We start from the raw sequence: 25659 nt of genomic DNA, 5'->3' as shown, positions 1-25659 counted from the left end.
AGCGCAGAGCCCTTTGGGGACAAATAGTTTCTATTTCCAGTGAATTGCTGTTAGATACTTTGTTTTCCAAACTGTGTTGGCTCAGCCCTTCTTATGCCCAGTTTTTCAGGATAGGAAAAAGGCTACATGTTTGTCCCTGCTCTTTCGCCAGCTTCCATTTCCCTTTTGCATGGTTGCTTGTGGTGCAGGAGTGACTCTTCCAATGTCACACCCATCTTTCATTTTCCAGTCTGAATGTTCTTTGGTGGTGGAGTTCAAGAGCAGACTGTCTGTACTGTTTAAAACCCTGGTCTTTTAGGAGACTGATTTGTTTTGGTTTTGTTTATTGCTGCTGCTGTTGTCCATCCCCACCAGAACTAATGAAGGCAGTCTTGAGTTTTCATTAGCACTTAACTCTCTCCACTACTCTTTTTTTTCCCCCCTTGTCTGTTATGTTGTCATTCTCTAATGGCTTCCTGGAATTTTAGCAGCAGTGAAATGGATAATTTATTGTTAACGGCGTGGGCCAAATGGAGAGCAGGGCTGTGTTTCAGTGCTGCAGATAATACTCCAGGAGAGTAAACACCAGCCATACCCAGTACTTGTATTTTGCTTCTTACAGTTGCCCATGCTTGTAGCCTGGAAAAGGAGACAAACCTCTTCTTATGATACACATACTTTACTTAGCATTGCTTCTTTCCATTACAGAATTCATATGATTTTTATATTTTGCTTATAGTATTTTCTTGTACAGTATCCCAGAGGGAAATAGCTATTGTGGTACTAAGTAAATAAATGCATTTTTTAAAATTCTCTGGGGTAACCTAGAGTGAAAGTTTCAAGATTTTGGAATTTCCGTTTCCTCCTTAGTTTTGAAAACAAATCTCACACATACAAAAATGACTTGATCTATGTGGGGAGGGGGGGTGGTTAAAGCAGGGAATGAATATTCCTGTAAAGAGGAGGTTTGCTTTCCCCTGCACCATACATTATCTGTATCTTAAGTCACATACCTTGTTTGCTCCTGCTGTCCCAGTTGCAATGATCTAGATTTCTTGAGAGCCAAAATGTAAGAGTAGGCCAAAAGTTCTCCAATGAAAACTTTTTGCGGAACTTGCAGACAATTTCAAGGATTCACATCCTTCTGTTCACATCCTTATTCCTTATTTCACAGATACCACATGGCAGTAACAGCTGAAGCAGTCAGTGTTCCTTTTGACAGCCACAGTCTTTTCCCCCAGAAGCCTCTTGACATGCTATACCATGATGTACCATTGAGCTGTGGGGGTTTCTGGGAAGAAGGGCCATCAAATGTTTTCCCCAGAACGCTCCCCCTGTGCAACAGGACATCATGGTGGAACATCAAGGGGATGAGGAAATGATGGCCAGTGACTACTGAGTGGATCTTACCTTGAAACATTCCCCATCTCCTTTACTGCCCACAAATAGGATGAGTCTGACACTTCAGCTAAACTCTACGAGGAAGTTCCTGAGGCCAATTTCACCTCAGCCATGAATTCACCAGTTGGCTTCAGGGCAGCCACTATTCTCACAGCCACCCTTTCCCCCTCCACCCCAAATCTGCAATAGGGGGTTAATTATAATTGCAACCTATCTTTCAGGTTGGCTGCCTGAAGGATTACTGGTTAGAATTATGCAGAGCACTCTGCATGCTCAGGAAGTAGTATATAATGCTAAGCATGGTTATTCCGTAGAGGACTTAGGTGTGGAAGATATGGTCTTTTCCATTGTACTCAGCAAATTCAGCCTTGTAGTTCCAAAACCCACAGATGTGTCTGAGGGAAAAGTCCTAGGCTCGGTATTGCTAACCTGCAAGAAGCCTTTCAGTGACCCCTGCTGATTGTAGAAACAGATGTTTGTTTTGGGCATGTGCGGTTACGCTTGAGCACGAAATGCACTCCACCCCCAACACTTAGCAAACCGGGCTGGGAGCCAGCATCCTTCTAATTGCCATTGCTGCAGCTCTTTCTGCCGCTGAAAGGGCTTATAATTCTTGACTCACAGATTGCCCTCGCAAAGAGCCAGTCGAGCACACCAGACACAGGGAGAAGGATGCTGTGTAAAACGCTGTCCGAATGTTGTTCTCAGCAAACGGTTTGCTGAGTGCGGAGTGGAGTCGATTTGTGCAGAAACAAGGCAGAGAGCGAGAAGGCTGGAAGCAGCTGATCTTATGCTGAAACCCAACCTCTTGGCGCACACTCCGGCCACTCTCCTCCCAACCCTGGAACTGAGCACTGTTAACTTCTCCAGCAAAACCTGATCCTCCTGTGACGGGTGTGATCTTTCCGATAAAGAGGCTCCTTCTATTTATTCCTCTTTCTCCAACTGGACTATCTGCCTCCTACTTTTAACTTTCTTGCCAGCAAGCCATCTCAGGACTGTCTCTTCTACAGCCCCTCATGCTCTCCTGTGCCTTTTCCCCCCTCCCTTCCTGCGGCTTCGCTTCCAGACTGAGACCCTTTTTGTGGGCAACCACCACAGCTGGCTCGTGCGTCTTCCCAGATCCCCATGAACATCTGTCTGCAGACTTTCTGGCAGCACCTCAAACCCTTCTTGCCCTTCTGCCTCATCAGCGGCATGGTGGTGGCACTCTACTTCATCCTTGACGCCATTGTGCACAGCGGGCCCTTCACGGACGAGCTCTTTTTTGAAAAGTTTGAGCAAAAGTGGCCCAACCCCTTGGCCCCAGCAGGGAACGGTTCCCGGTGACCATGGGAGGGACAGAGACATGGCTTGGGGGAGCTCACCACTGGGATGTCATCGTCCAAGGAAACATTGGCCTTCCTGTGTAAGAAATAATCTGCATAGATTGGAGGGTGAGGGCAAAGGGTGGGCAGGGTGGTCTTGAAACTGAAGGTATTTCTTGCAGGAAATGGGGCAGTTGTGATATTTGCAGAGGTCTTGTTGTAGCTGTGCATGCACTGATTAATCAGAAACAGTTAAGTCTGTCCAAGCCCATCTGCACCACATAAGTTTGCCCACCGTGTCTCCCGAAACAAAATAGAAATGTGGAGGGATGTTGAATGTATTTTAAGGGCATGTGCTTAGGTAGAACAGAAGTGCATTCAGGTTTCTGTGCATGTCACAGTTCTGCAATAGCATAGAAAAAGTGCAGAATGTGACGAGTGCAGAATTTAGTTTTCTGAGAATCCCAGCTTTCTCTTTTTTTCCACTTTTCATATATAAATGGCACTTTTCTAGTCCCTGTGTCTATAAAGCTCTGCTTGAAAGCATGGAGGCAGTGTTTGCAGAAATCTCAGGAGGTGGAGCGGTGGTTGGGTTAAAGCTTCGGTTTCCTCCATATTTCCTTGACTCCGCTCATAATTAGCAATACCAGACAAAATCATGCAAGATTGTAAAGATCACAGCATCTGTTGTACAAAATAAGAGAAGTTATGCATATGTACTGCACTATAGGGTGCAGAAATTTTCTTGGTCCAGAAATTGGAATGTCTGGCCAAAGAATGTTCTTTTTAAGTTGTTGTTGTTGTTATTCCACTTACTTATTTCTACACACAACTCTAGATGTGTGGTGTATATTAGCAATGAAGGAGTTGTGTATGGTCTGAGTATCCTAGTATGCATATATATAAGGGATAATCTCTATTTATAGCCTATCTCTTAAGGTGCATGATAGACACATATCATATCATTTTACCTTCCTTCAAACCCTTGAGGGCAGCCCCTCTTTATGTTACGGGTTGGGATGGAGAGAAAGGGCTTGCCTAGAACCACTTGGTACATGGCTGAGCTTGGGTTTGACACCAGCACCAAGGCTAACACTCACAGCGCTAGGCCATGCTGGCAAAATCCACAATAAACTCTCTCCAAACTCATGGAATATTGGTGCAACTTTAGGGCTTGTCCCTGTTTCAGTGGGATCTCTAACTAGGCATATATACATGTGTGAGCTAAGGTAGTATAATTGCAAAAGCTTTGGGTATAGATATAGATGAGCCATGCTAAAATCCACTGTTCAGCCATAATGCTCACAGGGCATCCTTTTGACAAGTCACTGGTTCTCAGACTAACCTGCCTCGCAGGGATTTGTTTATTATTTGTTTATAAATTGCATTGCTCGCTCTTTCATGCATTTGAGCACTCATGGCAGCCAAATAGATAATTGTCACATTTGTTGGATTCCTAAGTACAACTGAGCCATGTTCCGCTGGTTCAGACCTACTTCAGAACGGGCAATGTCCAGGTTCCACCACCTGGAACCTGAAAACCTTTTATAATGCTATAAACTTTTCCATGGCTGTCTGTGACTATTCACAACCGCTCCCCTGCTCTTGCCCTGGTGCTCTTTGTTTCTTTCTCTGTTTCGTTCCATCCTCAAGTGATCCCACCCAATCAGCATCACATATTAGACCCAATGGCATCACGGTGCTGCGATTGATCCAATTGGGCTATGAGCTTATGTCACGAAGGGCAAAGAGTGTCCATTTAGAAATAAGTCAGTACTTCAGATAATGATCACTTAGACTATCCTAGCCCATTAGGGCTCTTGCTAGCACATGTGCATCCAGCCTGAAAAATTGCTGAATGGTTAGTAAGTGGCCTTTTGATATTAACATTTTCACAAAAATTATTCCAGCTTGGCCCTGCTGTCAATGAGAGAGTGTGGGGTTGACGTTCACCAGATTTCAGTCATTCTTCCTTATGACAAAGGATGTAAACGATCCTGTGTACGTAGGAAAAGCAGGATCCCCAAGCACATCCATTTTCTATATCTAGTTTCAAAGAAGATTCCATAGTGCATAACCTTCAGTAGCTTCTCCGCTTGGTTTTTCTCTCTTTGACCTGTTTCTCTCTTCCAGGGTGAAGTATGAAGACCCTCTGGCCAGGCAAGGACTAGCTGGAGCCTTGGATGCCCGGCAACAGAACACAGCAGCGGTGAGTTGCTAACTATAAAGATATTCCATGAGCACTCAATGTAAAAGATGAGCCCCCCGCCTTCCCAAGACGTCAGCTGTAGGTCCATGTATACCATGATGCCCTCCATATGGGGTTTTTGGGGGGACTACAACTCCCAAAATTCCTGACCATAGACCATGCTGGCTGGAGCTAGTGGGAGTAGGACCTAGGTCATTGCTCACTCAGTTCATCAGAGCAGCTTTGGAGGTTAATTACATAGTTTCGTATATTTTCCTATCTCATTAACACCTAAACATGGACTCACACATCTCCCCTGTCCCCACAGCGGGAGTGGCAGAACATGCAACTGCACACAATTAAATCATAAGTACCTAATTGCACAGCACAAAACAACAAGCAAGCAAGCAAGCATCAGCATATCAAACAGTTTATTTAAGAATTCAGTACATACGGAGGACTAGTAACCTTTTGAAACGATTCTCGATCAGTAAGACGAAAAAGTAAAAATAATTATAATTCAGTAATACTCCAGTCATTTTCAGTTACTGCTGATGTGTATTATGGTTCTGAGCTGTAACAAGTTAGTAGCAGCTATCAAAATGCAAGATGTAAAGCCTTAAAAACCTGCAACTAAATAATCATTTTAAAATCACAAAAATGCAGTAAAAAGAGGTTTGGGGGTGTAATTTCTAGGGGATCCACCCAGGGTGGGGGGGCCTTTTCCATCCTAAGAAACCTTCCAGGGGCCACAAGCCAGTGGTGGGATGGGCTTGCAGTGGTGGGACCAGAGGCAAAGGTGGGCAGACCAAAGGATATGACTTGTGCCATCATACTGTAAGCTACATTCCAGCCACACAAAATTAGAGGTTTCTTTCCTCTCTCTCTTGTCTCTCTGTCTCTCTGTCAAGAGATATTATTAAGCCACTTAAGAAGGGTGTGGAGCAGTCTGGCAAGGAATGCAGCCGGATTAGCCCCTGGGCCAGTGCATTGTTAAGTATATGAGGTTAGACTAACTACGATCACACAGGCTTTAAAATCCTGCTTCCTTTCAAGGTCTGGGTTAGAAGGCTAGCAGGCCATCCTTCTTCAACTCAGACCTTCCCATCCATAGGGAAAGAAACTGGTTTGGGGTTGTACACCTTTCCGTCCCCAGAGGCAATGCAACTATATCTTTGTGGTCATAAGCCATGAGCTCAGTTTGGGGTTCTCCCACACTCTGTTTGTGTTCAACAAAAATGGGAAGGAGATAGGAAATTTTCCAGCTCTCTTTAATTTGTAGGGGGGAGCTGCTCTCCCTTCTGAGCTCATGAGCCCTTTATCCTGGAAGGCACCTGCATTTCTCCCTACCCTGCCCCACATTTCCCACCTTTTCCAGCTGCTTTGAAAGCAAACTCTCTCTCAACTAGCCGGAGCCAGGTGCTTCCACTGATGGAGCCCCAATCGCAAACTGGATGATGCGCCAAGGAATGGTGAGGATGTGTCGCTGCCAAGGAAGAGCAAAATAGAGGCTGCTATGCAAGGGTGCGGTGTTGGCTGAACAGTGTGTGGGGACAGACATCAGAGAAAGTAATGTGGCTGGGCTGGAAGTCAAACAACCTCTCCCAGTAATAAAACCCACAGTCCACAAGGCTTCGTGGACTGCAGAAATCTTAACACAATGAAAGAAAACAAGGAACCATTTTTAAGCCTTATATTCTCATCAACATAGTGCAACAGTGCAGAATATTTTCCCCTTAGGGGATTCCCTTGGAGGAAAGTAGTTTGTGACTTCATGCCCAAAGTGGGCAGGGCCAGCACACAGAATGAATGGGGCTAAAGCATACATATTTAGGTACATCACATGCTTTATGTCTGACACACATGCCTCTACTTTGCCTTCCTTGTTGTGCACTGAGAAAAGAGCTCCATTATCAGCACACAGAATTGAAACGTGGCAGTCTGGCCATGAAGCCAGTTCAATGCAGGTTGGGATAGGGACATATATTGGGGTGCCAGAAGCAAAGAGAGGCCTGGCTAGGTTTGCCATATGTCAGGAAAACTCCTCTGACATGTCCTGGCTTCCAGGTGTAAAAATGGTGTTGGGGAAATTTTGCCCAAGCGTCAAAATGTAAGGGAAAACCTGGATATATGAAAAAGTAGTAGAAACAGGCCCAAAAGCTTAACATCACTATTTTGGGGGGAGGTCTCCCCTAAAAAGCTCAACAACAATGCTTAACAATTTTGGGGTCTTCCTAAAAAAAAGCTCAACAACTTTGCGGGTGTCAGGAATTTTTACTTTTTGAAATCTGGCAACCCTAGGCCTGGCAGGCTAGAGATTTTCCATTCCTGCCTTAGTGGGATAAAAACTGATCTCTGAATCCATTAGCATAACCTCCCCCCCACCCAGCCCTTTTCAGCTAGCTTCACAATCCAGGGATCTGTACCATAATTTTACAAGAAATATCCATGATCCATTGCTGTCTTTTCCTCCTGCACTGGAGACTAGAGATGTTTCTCCCACTAGGTGAGAACATCTATGGGATGAGGGGTTAGTACTACTGGCCAGCTCTTAGGCTGCCACATCACAGAAGGGAACTTATGAATGACACACCATTTTCCATATCCTCCATGCAGCACCAACCCCTTCAGGTTTCTGCCACTTTCGCTTATTCTCTCGACAATGCCCAAAAAGAGCCAGCTCAAGGGGAACTTACACTAGTAACTTGATCAGTATTGGGCTGTCTGTCATTTTGATTTCTGTGGTTCCAAATTCAATATATACAGTTGAACCGGTGGAGGGAAATGGCTACAGGATTAGAAGACCCATTGAGATGCTTTGTCCAAGGTGTGCCCACACACTGTACCAACTGGCTTGTGTAATCCTGTCTTCCCCCTGTCCTGGAAAGCTCTTCTAGGGATAAAGGAGATATTGGTTTCGTTTTCTTAAATTGTGCCACTCCATCTCAAACCTTAGCACATCTCCAGTTATGCTAACCAGTCTGATGGAGAGCTTTTACCCTGGCAGAGGAAAGAAGGTTAGGCAAGAATAGCTCAGGCTCTTGAGAAATGGCTTTAAAGGGATCTTTTCTTTCTTGGGTGAGATAGAGTCTGACATTTTGCTTTTACACTTTTTCTTTGATTTGGAAGCAAACTTTCCTACACTTAATAGCAAGAAACCGCTTGCTTTTACTTCTCCTTAAGGTAACCTATGGGAATTACTAGTTCTCTTCTGTGCTCTTGCGCTCTCTCTCTCTTTTAAGCAGAAATTCCTTGTTGCATTTAAGGATCTGTGAATTTGGGAGATCATCTAATTGCTGACAAGGGCGGGGGAGAAGAAGTTCTTCACAGTGAAAGGGAAAACCTCACTTTTGAAAATTCATCATTATGGAGATCACTTTTTTCACTTAAGCAGTTTCCCATAACTTGGGTTAGCACAGGGTCCAATTTTGGAAGGAATCATTGTAGGAAGTAAGCCTTTCTCCTTGCCACACCTACCTCTTCCTCATTTCCTGGAATTACAGTATAATTCCAGACAATCCAATGTATCATGCAGGCTCTTCCTTTCTGTTTAGGATGAAGACAGAATTCTGTTAGACTGCATATGCAGGTTATATGCTCAGTAGCAATAGCTCAGCTCTTCACCTAAAATACCAAAGAATTTATGCACGGCCTTCTGTTTCTTTTTTTCAATAGATTTTATTAAAGTTTGAAAAAAGTATACAATGGTTAATATCAAATAGCCAAGAAACTAATCTAAATAAAAACACAATCCAAAAATAGATTGAAAAGAAAACTTCGTCTGTCAGCTATATATAGAAAAATATTCAAGACATCCACTCCAGGATAACACCCAATAATTCCTTCCTATAAACCAATAATTTCTTCAATCCTCATACAAATCCACTTCAATTCTTTTTCATTCAAAGGAGTTTCCAATCTTTAATAAATATTGACAATGATTTTTTCTCTTAATTGCACATGTCAACTTCACCCTCTCAGCTAAGTCCAATAGTCTTAGCATGGCCTTATGTTTCCATGGGTGTTAAGATTGTATGAGATGCTTTCCTGGGTCCCACCAGGGTCCATAAAGTGATAATCCAGCATTTGGTTTCTAGCCATAACTAGTCGTCTGCTGCTGACAGTTCACAAGCAGAGCAAATGAAGGTCATGGCCATTAGCTGCTCTTTGATTATTGTTTTAAGCAACTTGAAGGTGGCATGCTGGAGATGGGCAGGCACATTCAAGTACCCAAGATGCAGACATGCAGGAAGGCAACCTGCAATGCATGCCATCCATTGAAGACAGCCAGGAGTTCACAGATAAGCCAGGTGGACCCTGCATGCCAGTCCACCAATTCTGGGCTTACCACCAGACCCAAGATGTGCTCCAAATTGGAGGTGTAAACACAGCAATTTTCTAAAGTGACAATATGAATGGCAGGGGTCCAGACAGCATTGCATTTAACAATCTCACTGAATTTTACTTTAAAGTGAAACGAACTCTTTAAGAACAGGAAGGGTGAGAGAAAGTGAATGAAGAATCCTTAGCAGATCTGACATGCCACATCCCAATTGACTAATAATGATGTACCTGTTTCAGTGGCGGTAGAGAGAGCATTGAGTGGCATTAACATCAGGAAGTGGTGGCAAAATGTTAAATCCACTGAGGCACGTTCCTGTGGCACTAGAATGTGGTTCAGCATGTGCAAATTCGCTGCTTTCATTCAATAAAATCAGAAGTTTCCAGTCCTCTTTGATTTATGGAGGAAAGCTTGAAAAACAGGATGGTGTGTCCTGAATTGACCAGGAATGCAAAAGACTGCAATATTGATATTTTTGAAATGCCATGGCCACAGGGAGTTTGCTCTGTGGTATTTGAAGTTCACTGGAATACATTGCAACTTGTGAGAGGCAGCTTGTTACAATTCACCAAAATCTAATCCTGGATTTAAAAAATGCTTGCCCCTTCACAATGTTTCATGCTAAGAATCGAAATAAGAACTTTTTTCCTGTTGTGTTAATAAAGACTAAAAATCAGCTAGGGCTTCCCAATTGATTTTATTTTATTTATATCCTGCCCTTTTCCCCAGTGTTGCACAAGGCGGCATAATATTGGATAATACTATGTATGCATGATAGATCTTATGGCTGAACAACTTTGCCATCTTTGAGGGTCACTACTGAAACTACTACTTAATTGATATTACCCATGAGACCCAGTCCATGACATAGCTGTTTATCATGTCATTCATGGTCAGGTGTAGGCCTAGGCCATTTGAAAGGTGAACCTGAGAATCATCTAACCATTCTCAAGTGATGTTGGAATTAGCTAAGAAATGGATTCCCATCAGATACTGGTCCTAAAAACAGTCTGAGTAAAATAAGCGGCTGTCAGTTAAGAAAGCATTTTTGCAAGAATGGGTTTCATTCATGCTCTTCCCTTCCTTCCTTCCTTCCTTCCTTCCTTCCTTCCTTCCTTCCTTTGTTGTTTTCCCTTTCTCTGCCAGGTTCCCGTCCCCCAAGCTGCCATCATGGAAGATATTGAGCAGTGGCTCTCTACTGATGTGGTAAGTAACATAGCCAAAGCACTTACTTATTAGTGATGGCTGATTATGAATGTAGTTATTAGGTGAGTGGTAGAGCCTAAAACCCCAAAGAGCTGCCACCAGTCAATATCTACATTACTGAGTTAAATGGACCAGTGGTCTGACATGGTATGAGGCAGTGTTCTATTTTTAAATATCTGTAATAGATTCTCAGGGACGCGGGTGGCGCTGTGGGTTAAACCACAGAGCCTAGGACTTGCCGATCAGAAGGTCGGCGGTTCAAATCCCCGCGACGGGGTGAGCTCCCGTTGTTCGGTCCCTGCTCCTGCCAGCCAGCAGTTCGAAAGCACATCAAAGTGCAAGTAGATAAAGAGGTACCGCTCTGGCAGGAAGGTAAACAGCATTTCCGTCTGCTGCTCTGGTTCGCCAGAAGCGGCTTAGTCATGCTGGCCACATGACCCAGAAGCTGTACGCTGGCTCCCTTGGCCAATAAAGCGAGATGAGCACTGCAACCCCAGAGTCGGCCATGACTGGACCTAATGGTCAGGGGTCCCTTTACCTTTTTTAATAGATGCTCGGCAGAGCTACCTAGAATCAGCCTTTGGGTGTTCTGTCTCTGGAGTTGGGGTCCTAGCTCAGGGGTAAAGCACATCAGAAGGTCACAGTTTGACATCCCTGGCATCTCCATGTGGGGCTGGAAGATGCCTGTTCGGAAACCCTTTTGCAGAAATAGCCAGTGTGATACCCTCCAGATGTTGCTTCAAACTCACATCATCTCTGATCATTGGCCACGCTGGCTGGGGCTGATGGGAGTTGGAGTCCAATAACATCTGGAAGGCACTACATTGCCTGCCTCTGTGGCCAACTTCACTGAGCTCCATGCATCAGTGGTCTGGCATGTCATTATGCAGTTTCCTTTGCTTCTAATGCCCCTTCCCATTTTTACTACTTTGCAAACTACTATAAGCACCCACTGCTTGCAGTATATTGAGCTAAGGTGTGGTTTGTATTGCCACACTATGTGCCGTGGGTCATTTCATTTCCACACACCCCAGTCCAGGATTACATCATCGTAAACCCTAAACATGACCTGAGTTTTCAATTCTCAAATAACTAGTTTGCCATGAACCAAATGCAGGCAAAACATAGCTGAAGCTGCCTGCCACAGGAAAGTTAGTTGTGTGAATCAGCCTCCTCACTTACTGGCTAAAACAGGGTCTGCTTTTTCCACTGTCTTGTCTGTTCTGATGTTGGTGTAGAACTAATTTCTCTGCATTTCATCCTTTCTGAAAGGCAGTGACTGTTGTTTGACTAAAATGGTAGTTTGGGGAAGTAGACTTTTGGTATCCATATGTCATCCTGTTTCTGCCTTAAAATGCTATCTGTTTCTACTGGTATGGGTGATGGAAACCAAGGTGAGTAAGCACACACTAGTTCCCTGTCCCAATAAATATGGAATTTTCTGTCCATGTAATTAAGCCCTGCACACTTTCATTTGATCTGCCATAATTTCCACACTTCCTTGTGTTCTCTTTTCTCAGGGAAACGACACGGTGGATCCAAAGGGTGTCACCAGCGAAGGCAAGTTGCTAGCAGACCCTGTGCCTTTGAGGGTTACGTTTCCAATGAATTCTTGCAGGCATGGGATGTTGTCTGCTGATTGATTCCATGTCTACGCATTTTTATATATATATAAAAAACATTTTCTATGAATGAGCAATCTGTGCAAATGGCTTCTCAATCTTTGGGATTTTTGAAAAATCCCAAAATGTGGCTCTCCTTGCACAGGTCTGTTGGGATGTGTTGCTCCCATGTTTAAACATGTAGAAATGTCCTGCATGAAGGCGTTGTGTTTATAATTGGCACCCCTGAACAGTGAATGTGAACTATCAATCTCCAAATATATCTGGAATTATAGATGTGTCCAGTCCATGGAAACGATTACATAAGAAGCAATGCTCGGGGCTTTTCCAACTCTTGATTTGATTCCTCATTCTCCCTTTTTTCTTCCTTGCCAGAGTTTGACAAGTTCCTGGAAGAGCGAGCAAAAGTGGCAGAACGGCTGCCTACGCTTCCCAGTCCCCCAACTGGAGCTCCTTCCTCCAACAGCAGCTCTGGCCCTCCGCGGAAGAAGGACAAAGAAGAGGAGGCGATGTTTGCTTTATGAACCCTACTGTGGACTGGTGTGCTGTGGTTTCAAGAGGACCTGTGTGCTGCACTGCACTCCTCTTTCTTGGGGTAGGAGAGGAGGGAAGCAAAAGGAGAGTGCGTTGGGGAAGAGACACCTTTCCCCCACCACCCCTTTCCTCTCCTCCTGCCTCCTTTTCTAGGCTGCTTTGGGGTTAGATTAATCATTGCTGCATTTGGGGGCGCAAGAGAGAAACAAGCGGGAAGGGTTTGCAGAGCTGCCAAATGGGTCGCCGCCTGGTGAGTCGACGGGCTTGGGTTTCCTCCTTTGTGGGCAAGACAGTTTCGTTGTTCCTTTCGTGATGAAGAGACTATTAAGAAGCCATGCTGGAAATCGGTAGTGGGCTCTGTAGTTTCTTACCAGCCCTACAGGCAGCTGCACTGCGTTGTAAAACAGAGCAGCTCGTCTGTGTCTTTTCCATCCTTTGCCCTCCCCTGGCTGAGCAGGAACGATGGAAACCCTTTGTAATGACCAGAGAACACTGTTGGGAGTAGGGTAACAACCCCAGCGGGCCTCTGTTACAACACTGCCTCTTGTGTCAGGACTGCTTTGAGAACACCCAAGTTCACTGTAGCCAGTCCAGGTACCTGTCTCATGAAGCACCACAGGGAAGGAGGCATATGTCTTCTCAGTGGTACCAAATCCTTCTAAAACTGGGTTCTTCCTGCCTCCTAAACAGGAACATCCAGGAGGCAGCCTCTCTTCTGAAATTAATTCATACGGCCCCACTGATCATGATCTCTCTATCCCTGCCATAACCTTCCCTTAAGAGCTCCTCCTCACAAACTATCCCTCTTTGCTGCAGAGGCTGGACACTTTTTGTGCATTATCAGAAAACACACCGAGGAAACAGCGTTCACTGTGTTAATGGGTGGAGCTTGTTGGGGTGAAATACTGAATTATTCCATGTAACTGGGAGACTTGCCTTTTATATTCCTTATTAAAGACAATATTTGACTTCACTAGAGATGTGCGTGCTTTCACTGAAGTGTGGGTCTTGCATCCTGGCATAAAATGCCACCTTGCAAGGTGGGGAAGAGGAGGAGCAGGAGAAGATTCTGGGCTTCTGAGCAAGAGATGCTGGCTCTGCATCCTCAACAGAGTCCTGTCTGGGAAGGCAGTGGAAGGAAAGGAACAGTGGTGCTCTTGCTGGTATCAGACACCATCTGTATTTACTACTAGAGCCATCACATCCAAACTAAAAATAATTTCTCTCTCACACACTGTTAATATTTTATTTCGTTTCAAAGGTACACTTCATCACTCAACAGTTATAATCCTAGTCTACAACATTGATGAATTCCCACTCACCCAACCTTGGTGTTTATAATTGCAATTACATGCAATGGTGTTTTTAAAATTCCATCATACCCAGTTTCATCCTTTTAAGCAAAGTTCTTATATGTTCTGCTATATATTTTTTTCTTAGACTTCAAACCCCACAGTGGACTTTGCATATGAGAAGTTTTATTTTAGATAGACCAGAAAAGGTTTCCAGTCCTCCTTGAAAGATTCTAAACCTGTGGCTCTTATCACCACTATCAGTTTTGCCATCTCTGTGTATTCCATGATTTTCATCAGCCATTACTCCTGATCAAAAAAATTGTAGGCCTGGAGAGCATAAGATTTCTGTCCTTCCTCTGTCCAGCCAGAGCTTTCCATTCATGACTGCTGAACTAGTTCCCTGCAGCGGGGATGGAAGGGCCAAGCCACAGTGCCTCTTAAAATGTCTCTAGGAAATTGTCTTCTACTAAGCCATTCAACCAGGCACCATCGCCAGTGGCTCAGGGCTCAGGGAAAGCCAATGTTCACAGGCAGCAGCTTCACCCTTTTATACTTTTCTCACACAAAAAAGTACTTCTGTTTAGAGCAGGAAACCCAATAAATCAGTGTACAGAGTGTACATAAAGTTACATGTACATAAAGTTACATAGAGTGTACATGTAGGCATGCCACTATATGCTAGGAGCTATTGGCCAATCTCAACCTATCCACTTGCATAAGTCCTGGGAAATACATCCGGGTAAGATTGCCACTTCTTGTGACAGACTTAAAAGTTTCGCACTTTTTCTCTATGCAGAAATCTTGTTCTTTGTCCATGTAAAAGAGCTTGCATCCAAAATAAACAGGCCAGCAGAGGTCAGCAGAGCTTACTTTACGGTTCTTTGTCTTCCTCATCTTATGGATTACCTTGCATATGATCGTGTGCCTATTTTGCATTTCAGGCAAGCTGTTACAGGTTTTTTATGTTCTAAAAATGTTTAAGACTACTTCTCCAAGGTGGGGAAAACAGCTCCTGTGTTATTTCTGCCTTGTAAAGAATTTGTGAAGGTACAAGAGCTCTACCAGAAAATAGAGGCAGCAGTACCCTATTTGACTGCTGAGCAATGCTTGACGTGTCACAGCGCAAGTTTCAGAAAGCAGAAGCAAAACTGCAAATGTCATTTTAAAATATTAAGCAATTTTATAATACAGCAAAGCTGGCTCATTATTTTGAGGGTAACTACGGTTTTGCAACACTGGCTGTGTTCACATAAGGGGCAATCCTTTAGGAGCTTTGCATTTAATACTTCGGGTACAAATATATGATTACAGTAATTGGAATAATATGAAAAGGCAGTTAAGTTTCACCCTAAATGTTGATGTGCCAATGTTGGGCTACTTTCCAACTCTACAATTCTATGATTCTGTAAACACTGGGCAAAGCAATTCTATACTTGCATTGTTCTGGCACCAGAGATGTGGTGTTACAGGGTCGATAGAACTGCTGCTGCTGTATCCAATGGTCCGGTTCACACGCAATGCTAAACCATGGTTCATTAAATCATAACTTAGTGTTATGTGCCCAGTGGTTTAACTGTGCTTCGTTTACTGGCAACAAACCATGATAAAAAGCCATGGCTCATTGGTGGCTTACGAGCTTTAGTTTGTTTTAACTATGGCTTCGTGATACATGTGAACCCAGCATCCTTCCTTCGCTGTGCTTTGTCCAGACACACCACCCCAGACACCCACCCAAGACTAGCAGCTGGAGAAGAAACCAAATTTTGGAGAGAAGCCATGGTTTATCTATGGGCTATACCGTATTTTTCGCTCCATAAGACGCACCTAGTTTTGGGAGGAGGAAAACAAGAAAAAAAATATTCTGAATCCCAGAAGCCAGAACAGCAAGAGGGATCACTGCGCAGCGAAAGCAGCAATCCCTCTTGCTGTTCTGGCTTCTGGGATAGCTGCACAGCCTGCATTCGCTCCATAAGACGCACACACATTTTCCCTTACTTTTTAGGAGGGAAAAAGTGAGTCTTACAGAGCAAAAAATACGGTAACTCATGGTTATCTCATGGTTTGTACAACAAACAGTAACAGTACAAAATACATAAAACTGTCACGGGCCTGAGTGAGGCCTGGGGTGTGTCAGAGGGCACAAAATCACACCTCTCCTCTCTGGCTCAGAGTAACTAATGGGGAAAGCAGTGAGCAGAGGGGGAGAGGGGGTCCTGCACACACACCCAACTTAAAAGGTGGCAACCAGCATAAGAGGCAACATTGAAGACCTGGGGAAGCCTAAAGGTCTTAGCCTGGCATGTAAAGACTGACCACAAAGGTGCCAGACTTGTCTTCCCAAGAAGAGCATTCCGCAGAACTTTGATTTAATATAAAATAAAAATTATCCTGGTTTCTAAGACCTTTTTTCTAAAACCTTTGATTTTCTGGCTTCTCAGAGATATAACAGACAAGTAGGGACACAACAGCTTTAGTTGAGAAATCAGAACTTCCCCAATTCAAACGACCTTTTCTCTTAAGAAATTTTACATGCGAATGACAGGGACAAGCCTATTCCATTTTTGTTTGCTGCTCTTTCTGATTTATTCCCTCCATCCAGCTGTTACGCATTTTGTTCGATCTCAGTCTCTTCTACATATGCTGTGGTCTAAACCACTGAGCCTCTTGGGCTTGCCAGTCGGAAGGTTGGCAGTTCAAATCCCCACAACGGGGTGAGCTCCTGTTGCTCTGTCCCAGCTTCTGCCAACCTAGCAGTTCAAAAGCGTACCAGTGCAAGTAGATAAATAGGTACTGCTGTGGAGGGAAGGTTTCCATGTGCTCTGGCACTTGTCACAGTCCTCCATGTGCTAGTAGCGGTTTAGTCATGCTGGCCACATGACCCGGAAAGCTATCTATGGACAAACATCGGCTCCCTCAGCCTGAAAAGCAAGATGAGCGCCTCACCCCATAGTTGCCTTTGACTGGACTTAAACATACAAGGGTCCTTTACCGTTACCTACATATGCAAGAGAATGAGGTGGTAACAATCTGAAGAGTAGAATGGTCTACACCATTTCAGACTTCAGGTCTTACGACTTCCCTACAGTCTAAAGTGGAACAGTCTACTCTAGGCACTCCAGACTATTCCATTTTGCACCAGTCCTAAATACTGGATATTTATCTCCTAGCTTTTCAGAAGCAGAGGCATCTCTTGGGGAGTGCAGCCAATGCAATCGCACTGGGCATGGAATTTCTGGGATGCCAGAGCAGGCTTTGCCACTATTACTTCAATGGAAGGCAAGAGGCATTGGGGAGGGGGCAGATTTTGGCGCCGCACAGAATGCCACTGACATCTGAGATGCCATGGTCTGCCACTGTTAGAAGTGCTGAGCATATCTGAGTGGAACTGGAACTCAATAGAAACTGCTGATAGTATCAACTTTTGTGATATGTCCATCAGTATATTCCCTTGCGTTTTCACATAACTGCTGCTTGTAGCGGAAATGATTTCCTCTTCTTATTTTTGCCAGTGGAACTCTTAGGGCTGAGTTCACATGACCGTTTTTAACCCACAGGAAGGTCATTTCCCCCTCTTCTCTTGTATGATCCACATAGAACTGGATCATTATTTCATGATGGCCCAAGATTAGTTGACCAAGCCTCAAGGTGAGCAGCTAAGAGTTAATAGAGAAAGTCCAAGAATAAGAGCCATTCCATAGTCTGGAGTCTAAATGGGAGGGCAAAAGAAGAAGGAAGGACAAGAAGCAGTTCTTTAACACAAGAAGTGAGGTCCAGAAGCAATCTGGAGGATAAAACTCTCAGACGCTACTAGCTTTGATGGCTACGTTCCAACTCCACTAAATGGCAGGCACTGGGAATCACAGGGAAAATGCTTTGCTCCCAGGTTCTGCTTTGGGGCTTCCCATAGCATCCGATAGGCCACTGTGAGAACAGGATGCTGGACTAGACGGGCCATTGGCCTAACCCTGCAGGGCCCACCTTATGTTCTTACAGTCCACGGTCCAAACAAGGGGTGGTCTAGTGACCATCAAGGTGGCAAGGTGCAGAGATGTTGTTCCAACTCTGAGCCTGGAAGAAGAAGACTTTGAAACCTGACCTTCCAAGGCTTCACCCAGAACACACAAGATACCTGTGTGGCTTGCATATTTCATCTTACCTGTGAAGCTTACTCACATATACATTTACTCTGGAGGAGTTGCTCCTCAGGCACACACTCGGTCTTCTAGTGTCTGGCTGAGACTTCACCTTTAAGTGCCTGTGCTCCTTAGGATTTGACAGCTGTTCAGCTTCTGCTGCTGATTCTGTGAAGGGGTTATCTTTGTCTTGAGGAAGAGGTTGAGCTGCTGTGACCCCTGAAGTCCCCGATTCCCCTGCTGTGCCTCACAATCCCTTTGACACAGGTTGCTCCTCTGTGCTGTCTGCCTTGAGGAGCTCCAAGTCAACTTCCAAAGAAGATTCCTCCAGAGGGGAGGTGTAACAACATGATCCTTATGTATTGTACAGGATTAGTGTCGGGGCGAGGGAATAAGGAGTTAGGACAAATGGATGCTCTGCTACTCATCCCCATGTTCCAACTCTTCCTATTTGCTGTCCCTTTTTACTGACCCATAAAAAACCCACATCAATCTGGAGGAGCCCTTCAGCCATATTTTCTGCATTATGAGTTCCAGCTACAAAACAACAGCACAATGTACAGAGAAAGAGCTAATGGTCTGAATTGTGCTGACTAACCCTCTCAAGAACCTTCCAAGTCATGCATCTGTCTTGCTGTGTCATGGTAGGCTTTGTTTGCCTCTCCACACTTGCTGATTAAGCTGTTCCAGTCTTGAGGCCACTTTTGCTGAGTCACTGTGGTGAGAACATGTGAGCCTGTATTGAATCAAATGGTTTCCTGCTGCTTTTCCTGAGATTGCAGCTGTATGCATTGGCTCACATCCCTTCTTCTTTTTTAAACCTTCAGAATGATCTAGAAACAACTATTTTTCCAAGCGATCTGATTGCTGTGCCTTTAACTCTTTCTGTTCCTTAATGAATACTCCAGGGGAAGTATGAATAATACATGCCCTTAAAACTACACCTATTTCTTATACAGAGTTTTTACTCTGTTGTGTTCTCTGTTGAAAGATTTATTTTTTAAAAAAAACTGAGATGGGTTGCATTGGTTTATAAGCTGGCAGACTTCCACACTTAATGCAACGCAGCATGAGCAGGAACAGTAAGCTTTCTAAGGGATTCTGAACTTGTCAAGAAAGACGGCTATACAGATTTACTAAACAATGTCATGACTTTTGTGACTCTGAGTAGGTCATGTCTAATATGTCCCTGAATTTAGGACAAGTCAAATAGTACAGGGTTGTTTTTTTTAAGAACATGTTTGCTCAGCTGGCATGAAAGAGCGAGAGATCTGCAGCAACGTTATATCCAGCCACCATTGCCATCTAGGCAAACCAACAGCTCATTCTGTGTTCTCAACAGATGTAATTAAAGAGCCAGTGATTGGGTTAGAAATTCAATTCAGTTCACATCTAAACATGAATCTACTTCATATGTCCTTTCTGAAACAATGCATGACCCTAAACACACTCATTCTTCAAAACTGGCACTTTATTCTGGCAAAATACATATACTAAAGTGTGTATCTGATGTCCATGAGCAGCAATTTTCTTTTGAAAAGGGAAATTAGCGGAGAAACACTCCAAGACAAATATTAAGATGAAATGCTAATTCATGGAACTCAAAACTAATGCAATTTGAACAAATGAAATATAAACCAAATAGAGTTTTCAAGAAACAAGAAAAGACAAATGAACCTCCTCCACAAAAAAAAACCATATTTTATTCTCGCGTGTTTTACCTCTGCTTTGAGCCAAGTTGTTAATCTGAGAAGACAAGAAAGCCATACTATACACATTTACCTGGGACTGAGTCCTGCTGAACTCAGTAGGACTTACTTCTTAGTAAACATGCTTAGGATTGTACTGTAAGAACCAGAAGTGTATGTTACTATTTCAAAAGCACAGAAGGCAGATCTCTTAGCCCCAGTTCATTTTTCCATTTTCCAGCTCACAGCGAAGGCTTTTGCCTGGTTACGTTCTGTTCAGTGGGGCTTAAGTCCCGAGTAAGAGTCCATACGGCTGGAGCCTAAATGTCCAGAGAAATTCCCCGTCTTCAAGAACAATGCCTATTATATCTTCAGAGCACAGCCCTGAAGGACGGTTTCCTGCATTGTGTATCAGTCCAGCTTCTGTCATATATGTCAATATGATGAGTCACTGGTTGTGTGTGTGTGTGTGTGTGTGTGTGTGTGTGTGTACATCAGCAAGGTGTACATCAGCTTATTCCAGAGATGTCTCATATGCACCTGCATCACACAAGCAATAATTACCTGGGACTCATTGTGTGCTCTCTTCTCTCCAGATGTATCATTAATACTGCCATTAGGATCAAGGTCATTTCTGGCATATCAGAGATGCTTTTTGTTTTTGAGCCTGCTTAAGGATAGTGTAGGGACGCGGGTGGCGCTGTGGGTTAAACCACAGAGCCTAGGACTTGCCGATCAGAAGGTCGGCGGTTTGAATCCCCATGACAGGGTGAGCTCCCATTGCTTGGTCCCAGCTCCTGCCAACCTAGCAGTTCGAAAGCACATCAAAGTGCAAGTAGATAAATAGGTACTGCTCCAGCGGGAAGGTAAACAGCGTTTCTGTGCACTGCTCTGGTTTGCCAGAAGCGGCTTAGTCATGCTGGCCGCATGACCCAGAAGCTGTGGACAAACACTGGCTCCCTTGGCCTATAGAGCGAGATGAGCGCGCAACCCCAGAGTCGGTCATGACTGGACCTAATGGTCAGGGGTCCCTTTACCTTTAAGGATAGTGTTCCTTGGTATGGCAGGACAAGCAGTAGTTAAAGGAGTCACAACGACCTGACCTCCAGTTTGCAGTGGAACAGCTTCCTGATTTTGTAGAATCATAGAATTGTAGAGTTGGAAGGGACCACAAGGGCAATCTAGGCCAGCTCCCTGCAATGCAGGAATCTTTTGCCCAACTTGGGGCTCTAACCCACAACCCTGAGATTAAGAGTCTCATGCTCGACCAACTGAGCAGGGTTATTGGCCTCCCTTGGAGCCCTTTAGAACTCACTATGCTCCTTCCCATTCCAATGACTTTCCTGATCTCAGCCTCGCCTATCAAGCTGCCTTTGTGATCTGTGGCAGTTCCAAGCCAATGACTGATTGACTTGAATCCAGTCTTAGGCTCTGTATTCACATCTGCTGTGAGTCTACTCCAGAACCACATGCCCTCCCATCTAAGCTGATTCAGACACTCTGAAGCCTATATGATCTAGTGATTGACAAATATTATACAGGTGAACCAAGGGATCGCCATCTATTTTCATTTAATCAAAATCATTTGGGCACGCATAGTGTGTGTGCATTGCAGTTTCAGGCCAGATCCAGCAATCTGGCCAATTTCATTCTGACCGGTAGCTGCCAACTCAGTCTGTTGCAATACTATTCTGTTCTGACTGGTAACAGCTCTCTGGCAGCTAAGGGGGAAAGTCTTCCATGTCCCCTGCTACCTGATCCTTCTAAGCCAGGGACTGAACCTAGAACCTTCTGTGTGCAAAGAAACATGAGCTCTCTACTAAGCTATGTGGTCCCTCCAGGAGTGGCTCATGCCATGGTGCAGAACAGCAACAATCGCTTCCTAGCAGTGGTATTGTTGGCACTTAACCAGGAGGGGTGGACTGAGGTGGTGGCAAGGTCAAAGCTGAGAAGATGCACTAGAAGAACCTGTTGGCTGCTCCCACAAGTACATCCACACAGCTTCCTTTCACTAAGTCGCAGCAACATTGCTGCTGGGAGACTATTGATGCAGCTCTGACCCACCAAGTGAGCCACACCTGGGTTTTTTTCTCCCCAACAGGAGACTCATTGTCAAGGCATCAAACCACTTTTGCAAGTGGAGATGCTGGCTCCTATCTTAACAGGAGATGTTCTTGTGGCTGTTTTTCACATGTGTATGTTACAGCAAGCTGCAAAGTGGCTTGGCTAGATTAATCTGGACAGTTTCCTGAGGGGAAAACACCGCTGGTTTTGTGCAAATGAAACAAACCAAGGGAAGGCATTGCAAGGATGTGTGTGGTGCTCTGCTAAGGTCCCAGGAACTACAGTTCTATTAGAACATGGACCATAATGACTGAAACTATAGCTGTGTTCTGGTGGCTGGCACCATAAACACCTGTCTGATCCTGAACACCCCCTTGCACATCAGCCTTGCCAACTCCAGTCTCCAGATGGTCTGAAGGGAGATCGTCAGTACACTTAGCTGAAAACATTAAGAATCTCTGAATGTGTGAAGTTCAAGAGTGGAGAGATGAGTCCAGTGTAGAGGAGGACATTGGGATGAAGCTAACGCACTCTGTGTCCTCACACATTTTGCTGAATGGGGTTCTAGAACAAGTGCCAAAGTACAGGACTATGATGGAAAGGGAGACTGAGAGAAGCACACCAGGAAGCACTATTGCCGTGGTGCGGGACTGAAGGGGAAACTTTCCAATGTGCAAATTGGGGGTCCATTGGCCATTACTAATACAAGCATTTCCCAAAGATTTGATGACTTGGAGCAAGAAGGTGCTAATCCACAACTTTCCTGATTTGAAATATATGATCATTACTTCACAGTTCCTCTTTCCTCTCTATACTGTGAGAATAAGAGATCAGGTACAGCCTCTTACACCCTGATATAACCTTGTTTATCGATAAATCCAATTTATTTCCCCGTAATTTACTTTCAAGTAGATGAGCTTGGGACTTCAGCCATGATAGAGGAAACCACAACCAGTAGCAAACATACTCTATCAAATGGTCTATATTTCATGGAATGTGTTGTTTAATGTTTGACTGAATGCATTACATTAAAGATCATTTGTAGATTTCTCATGAACTGGAAGAGACAGACAAGCACTGAGTAAGTATACAGTTTGCCATGTAAAGTGGGGTATGTTGTAACCTCTGCTCTCCTCAGCAGTCCTGGCAGATTTGTTAATTATCATGATGGCTAGAAAGCTGATTGCTTTGAATGCCAGCTTTTATTTTCAGCACAATCTGCTACACAAATGTCTAATGGAAAATGTCCTTGGAATTCCTCGCTGTTTTCCTGGCATGTGAACCATAACATCAAGCTCAAAGTTTGATCTGTCTGTAGAAAAACAAACGACTGCCCCATAGGAGTATAACATGTGAGTTGCCTGGCAGTGGGCAAACATAATTGTGCTACCAAAGCACTTGTGAAACTAGTTGTGCTTTCTTAATTGTTGAGTTCACTTGATAATTGTTAACCTTTGTCCATTCCCTCTTACATTTCCCTTGCACTGACAAGGAGGCCTTTCAGCCTCTACGAACAAATCTGTTACTGCTTTCAGAAAAGCTGTTGTTTTTTCCTGTTGCACACAGCTGTACATTCTGTTTTCTGATTCAGCATTTCCTTTTGAGGCTTTAGCAGCACGTTTTGCTGTGTCACGACGTTCCCTTATAAGGAAGGCATTGCTTTTGCTGAGTAATACATGCATCCCTCTCCGAGACTAACCGCTGGCATTGTTCCCTGAAGCTGGAAAAGATACAGCCAGTCTCGGAGGTAACTTAAGGCTGACTTTCAGATTTACTGTCATGTGCTATAACTGGTAATGCCGTTGCATGTAAGTCCCAGTGTACAGTCCAGGAACATCTAACCTTGTAACAATGGTGAAGCTAAGGAAATAGTGACCAGGGCAGTCTTTAAATGAAAACCCAATGTAAGCAATGTTAAGCTTTCTAAAGGAAAAACAGAAATAATGATAATTTAGGAAAATATTATTGTGCAGAAATACTTCAACGCTGTTGTTGAACCAACCACTGTGGCCATTTTTTTCAGAGATCTATCAGATTTAGAATAATAGAATTGTAGAGTTGGAAGGGACCACAAGAGGCATCTAGTCCAATCCCTGCAATGCAGGAATCTTTTGCCGAACATGGGGCTCAAATCCATGACTCTAAGAGTCTCATGCTCTACCAACTGGATTTATTTTATTTTTATTTGTGGTAAGGTGCTGTGCCTTCAACAACTAGATGAGGGGAGAAAGTTCAGCAAAGCAATGGGTACTGTTGAGCATCGGGGGGTTGGTGATACTGGGAGTCACCAAAGGCATACATGCTGTTCACTAAGCATACTATCTCATCACTGCTTTGCGCTGTGGTGTATATCTTTCTGTCACACAAAAACCGCTGGTTGGTGCAGGTGGAAAGAGGTATATTTCCTCAACTCCTGGTAACCCTAAAGTCTGTGCAGTAGGCTGGTTTCTACACAGACTCCTCTCTAAGCTTCCAGGCAAGCAGGAGAAATTATTAAAGTTCAGAGACACATTCTAGCTGGGCATGAACACGCAAAGAGGCTGGAAAGAAGGGCCAGTGAGGGGAGGCCTGAGGGCCAGCAGAGAAGCATGGGCACAGCCAGGATTTTTTTGGGGGGGCAGGGCTTTGTTAGGGGACAGAACCGTCGTGATCGGTCAGTTATTTCTCTTCTTTTATTTGGTCTAGGAGGGCAGCTGCCCCTGCCCCTGCCCCTGCCCCTGCCCCTGCCCCTGCCCCCCCCCTTGGCTACGCCCATACAGAGATGCTTCAAGAGCTTCATTTGCCCCCACCCCCCAGACCTGAGCTTCCCAGACTCTGTTCTATCAGTTGCCTACCGTTGCCTGGAATTATTCTTAAATCCTGATAAATGCGGGGTCTTTGTGGCAGCACAGGTTTTATACCCTATTTCCCCCATACTGCTCTTTCTCTGTCCCTACATATTGAAGTGGGGATACTGCTGTCACATTGAACACCTTGGACAGCTGTGATGAATAGATGAGTGATGCCAGTGAAACACCTGTGAAAACACGATGGTGCTCTGTGAGGTAAATCCGATGCCTGAAAGCGAATGGTATGTGAGTCAAGTGAACTGCGAGGAAGGCTGTCATTTGTAGGCTCTGATCCCTGCTCCTGCTCCTAAACTGGAATCTCTCCAGAACTTCGTGGTAATTGTCCTTCATGGTCATTCTCACATGGAACCATTAGACAGTCATCAACATATATGGTACTTCGCTATATCAGCTCATAGAATGCATCAGTCTCTTGTGACATCCCGTGCTGTTATATAATTATTTTACTTTATACGCAAAACGAGCACAGTGGCGGAACTGCTTGCCACATTTTGGCGCCTCAGGCAAAGGACAAGATGGTGCCTCCTTTCGTTCCATATACAATTTTTTGGTCAGAATGGCATTGGAATCTGACATTGACACAGGGAATGAATGGGACAGCATCTGACAGCTAGCTAGTCATGCAACAGACCTGAGCGCATTCATAATGGTGTTCTGGAATGATCTGCTTGTGTCCAGCGAAGAAAAGTGAAGCAGTGAAGAAGCTTGACTGAGTCAGCTGCAGTGTCAACACATTTGACTTTTCCAAACTTCCAGCCACTTGGCTCAAAATGCCTTCCTCTTAAGCCCAAAACAAATGAAAATGCACATCCTCAGCTAGCCATTTTCTACATGTCAATATTGGAGAGGCCCTGCATCTACATTGGACCAATCAGTCAATGAACCACCTTATATTATGATGTTGCTTAGCGTTCCGTGGTTCCTGTCATTAATTTCTGTGAAGAGTTGCCACCTTTCTTATCTGGTCCTGCTCCTGTACTTTTTTGCAGCAGCTTGATCTGCAGATAGCATGTAGCACTACTTCATGCCATGAAAAGCATCTCCTACTTAT

General features: G+C 44.4%; 1 protein-coding gene across 5 annotated transcripts in view; it reads left to right on the top strand.

Annotated features, from left to right (window-relative positions):
- The window catches only part of TOM1 (target of myb1 membrane trafficking protein), a 31420-nt gene extending 17868 nt beyond the window's left edge, over positions 1-13552 (top strand). For 3 of the 5 annotated variants that reach the window (XM_083574025.1, XM_083574024.1, XM_083574028.1), the window contains exons 12-16: positions 4821-4896; positions 6285-6347; positions 10364-10423; positions 11944-11983; positions 12421-13552. In XM_083574025.1, the coding sequence (XP_083430151.1) occupies positions 4821-4896; positions 6285-6347; positions 10364-10423; positions 11944-11983; positions 12421-12569 (388 nt within the window). In that variant the 3' untranslated portion in view covers positions 12570-13552. The remainder of the gene's footprint in view (positions 1-4820; positions 4897-6284; positions 6348-10363; positions 10424-11943; positions 11984-12420) is intronic. The other 2 variants (XM_083574027.1, XM_083574026.1) reach the window with 1 other exon arrangement.
- The last annotated feature ends 12107 nt before the right edge of the window (positions 13553-25659 follow it).

The sequence above is a fragment of the Podarcis filfolensis genome (assembly GCF_964270895.1).
Source record: "Podarcis filfolensis genome assembly, chromosome: 10".
NCBI classification, from domain to species: Eukaryota; Metazoa; Chordata; class Lepidosauria; order Squamata; family Lacertidae; genus Podarcis; species Podarcis filfolensis.
The sequence above is the reverse complement of the archived record's forward strand: the minus strand, read 5'-3'. Positions and strand labels throughout refer to the sequence as shown.